A 2,278-nucleotide genomic window follows, 5' to 3' on the forward strand; every position below is an offset into this window, starting at 1 on the left:
CACACACACACACACACTCTCACACACACACACACACACACACACACAGTCTAATCTCGCTCCTCTCGTCGTCTCATAACAGGAAGTTTGCAATCAGCACGAAGATTCCAGACACAAAGGGGTGCAGGACATGTTCAGTGGGTGAGACGAGCAAATCCTCATCACTTCTACTTTAACCAGACCAGACAAACTGCTTCAGAAAGCCTTGTTTATTAACCTTTCGTTGATCAGAATGATTCACATAAAACACACAATGGTTTTAGTCTGGTCTCCAGAACAGTTAGCATGTTGAGCGTCTCTTTAAACGAATGACTCTTCACTGTTGTGTGTGTGCAGCTCATAACGCTCAGAACGGCTGTGTGTTTCTGTGCTGTGCGCTGGAGTCCAGCGTGGTTCTGCTGCAGTGGTACGAGCCCATGCACAAGTTCATGCTGATCAAGGTGAGCCAACACAGTCGCTTCAAATATCCAGCGCCTCGCTGCTCTTCACCCCTGACCTTTACATCACACACACTCGCCCACCATCCACACACACAAATATCAGCACGTCTCACTTCTGTTATAAATACTTTTCTCACTTCAGTCTCACTCTGCGTGTCGCAACAATGTCTTGTTTTCTGTCGTCTGTGAACGATAAACAACAACAGTGCATTAAAATGTTTGTGTAAAAACACCTTTTGTGACGTACATTACCATTTAATGTTTTTGAAAGAAGTCTCTTCTGTTTATCAAGTATGCATTTATTTGATCAAAAATACAGTAAAAACAGTGAAATATTATTATAATCTAAAACAGCTGTTTTCTGTGTGTACTTAATGAATAAAATCATCACTTTCTTTCACATCTTATCATGTACTCTGTTCTGTCTCACAGCAATTTGACTTCCCTCTGCCGACGCCGCTGCGTGTGTTTGAGATGATGGTGCTTCCGGATCAGGAATATCCTCAGGTTTATATCCGAGTGAGCAAAGGATCCGGGCCATCACAACCGGTTCAGCTGGACTACATCGACCTGAACTCAAACACATCGTGGTTCGCTGATACTGGACTCGGTACGGATCCACACACACACACACACACACACACACACACACACACATACACACACACACACACACACACTCACTCACTCACACTCACTCACACACACACACTCTCACACACACACACACACACACACACTCACTCACTCACACTCACTCACACACACACACTCTCACACACACACACACACACACACACTCACTCACTCACACTCACTCACACACACACACTCTCACACACACACACACACACACACACTCACTCACTCACACTCACTCACACACACACACTCTCACACACACACACACACACACACACTCACTCACACACACTCTCACACTCATGCAGTCCTGCAGTATGTCTCACACATCTCTCTCTCTCTCCGTGTGTGTGTGTGTGTGTGTGTGTGTGTGTTTCTCAGAGAACCGCTGCGCTGACAGAGTTCAGTTGAATCAGCTGGACAGCGACACACTGCTAGTTCTGATTGACAGTGAGTATCATGTGACTGTGTCTGGAATATATACTGTTTGTGTGTGTATAATCTTTCATTCTTGACTCATTATTATATAAAATGTATTTAAAGAAAATTATATATGTATTTTTGTGCTTTTTGTTGCTGACTGAATGCACATATAAACACATTTCACACTTGTTTTCGAAAGTATTGTCTGTGGTAATGAACATGACAGAGTTAATGTAAACAACCCAGAACCTTCCATTAATGGCCACAGAAAGTTTCCTACATAACGTCTGTCAATGGAACGTTCCACACACACACACTCATAGGCACCCTTATAGACAAACACTACAGAAGATGTCATGGCTGTGATGATGATGTTTTTCTGTCGGTCATCAGACTCTGTTCATACGGTCGCTCTGAACGGATCGGCTAAATGTCACAGACACCTGACGGACGTCTCCTTTAAGTTAGACATCGACGCTGTGGGTAAGTGTGTTCATGTGCGTCTCGTGTGTTTTTCACGACCAAGAACTCCATCACAACCCACAAACTCTGTGCTCTCAGTGTATCACGACGAGACGCTGATCGCCGTCTGGAAACACGGCTGGCAGAGGAGAGGTCAGGGGTCATCAGAGATCCTGCAGGAGATCACTGACCACAAGAAGACATTCCGGCTGCTGGGAACCGACAGGTACACACACACACATCACATATAAACACACACACACACACACACACACATCACATATAAACACACACACACACACACACACACA

The 2,278-nt window shown here is 44.7% G+C and overlaps 1 protein-coding gene across 1 annotated transcript in view; it reads left to right on the plus strand.

The window, feature by feature from the left end:
- LOC107757316 (mitogen-activated protein kinase kinase kinase kinase 5-like) overlaps positions 1 to 2,278 on the plus strand; it is a 28,918-nt gene that overhangs the window by 25,326 nt on the left and 1,314 nt on the right. Inside the window, exons 20-25 of the mRNA XM_016574756.1 lie at positions 83 to 141; positions 337 to 440; positions 873 to 1,050; positions 1,464 to 1,532; positions 1,899 to 1,988; positions 2,067 to 2,193. Of these exons, the coding sequence (XP_016430242.1) occupies positions 83 to 141; positions 337 to 440; positions 873 to 1,050; positions 1,464 to 1,532; positions 1,899 to 1,988; positions 2,067 to 2,193 (627 nt within the window). The remainder of the gene's footprint in view (positions 1 to 82; positions 142 to 336; positions 441 to 872; positions 1,051 to 1,463; positions 1,533 to 1,898; positions 1,989 to 2,066; positions 2,194 to 2,278) is intronic.

The sequence above is a fragment of the Sinocyclocheilus rhinocerous genome, unplaced genomic scaffold (genome assembly GCF_001515625.1).
Source record: "Sinocyclocheilus rhinocerous isolate Xijiao unplaced genomic scaffold, SAMN03320098_v1.1 scaffold3916, whole genome shotgun sequence".
Lineage (NCBI taxonomy): Eukaryota > Metazoa > Chordata > Actinopteri > Cypriniformes > Cyprinidae > Sinocyclocheilus > Sinocyclocheilus rhinocerous.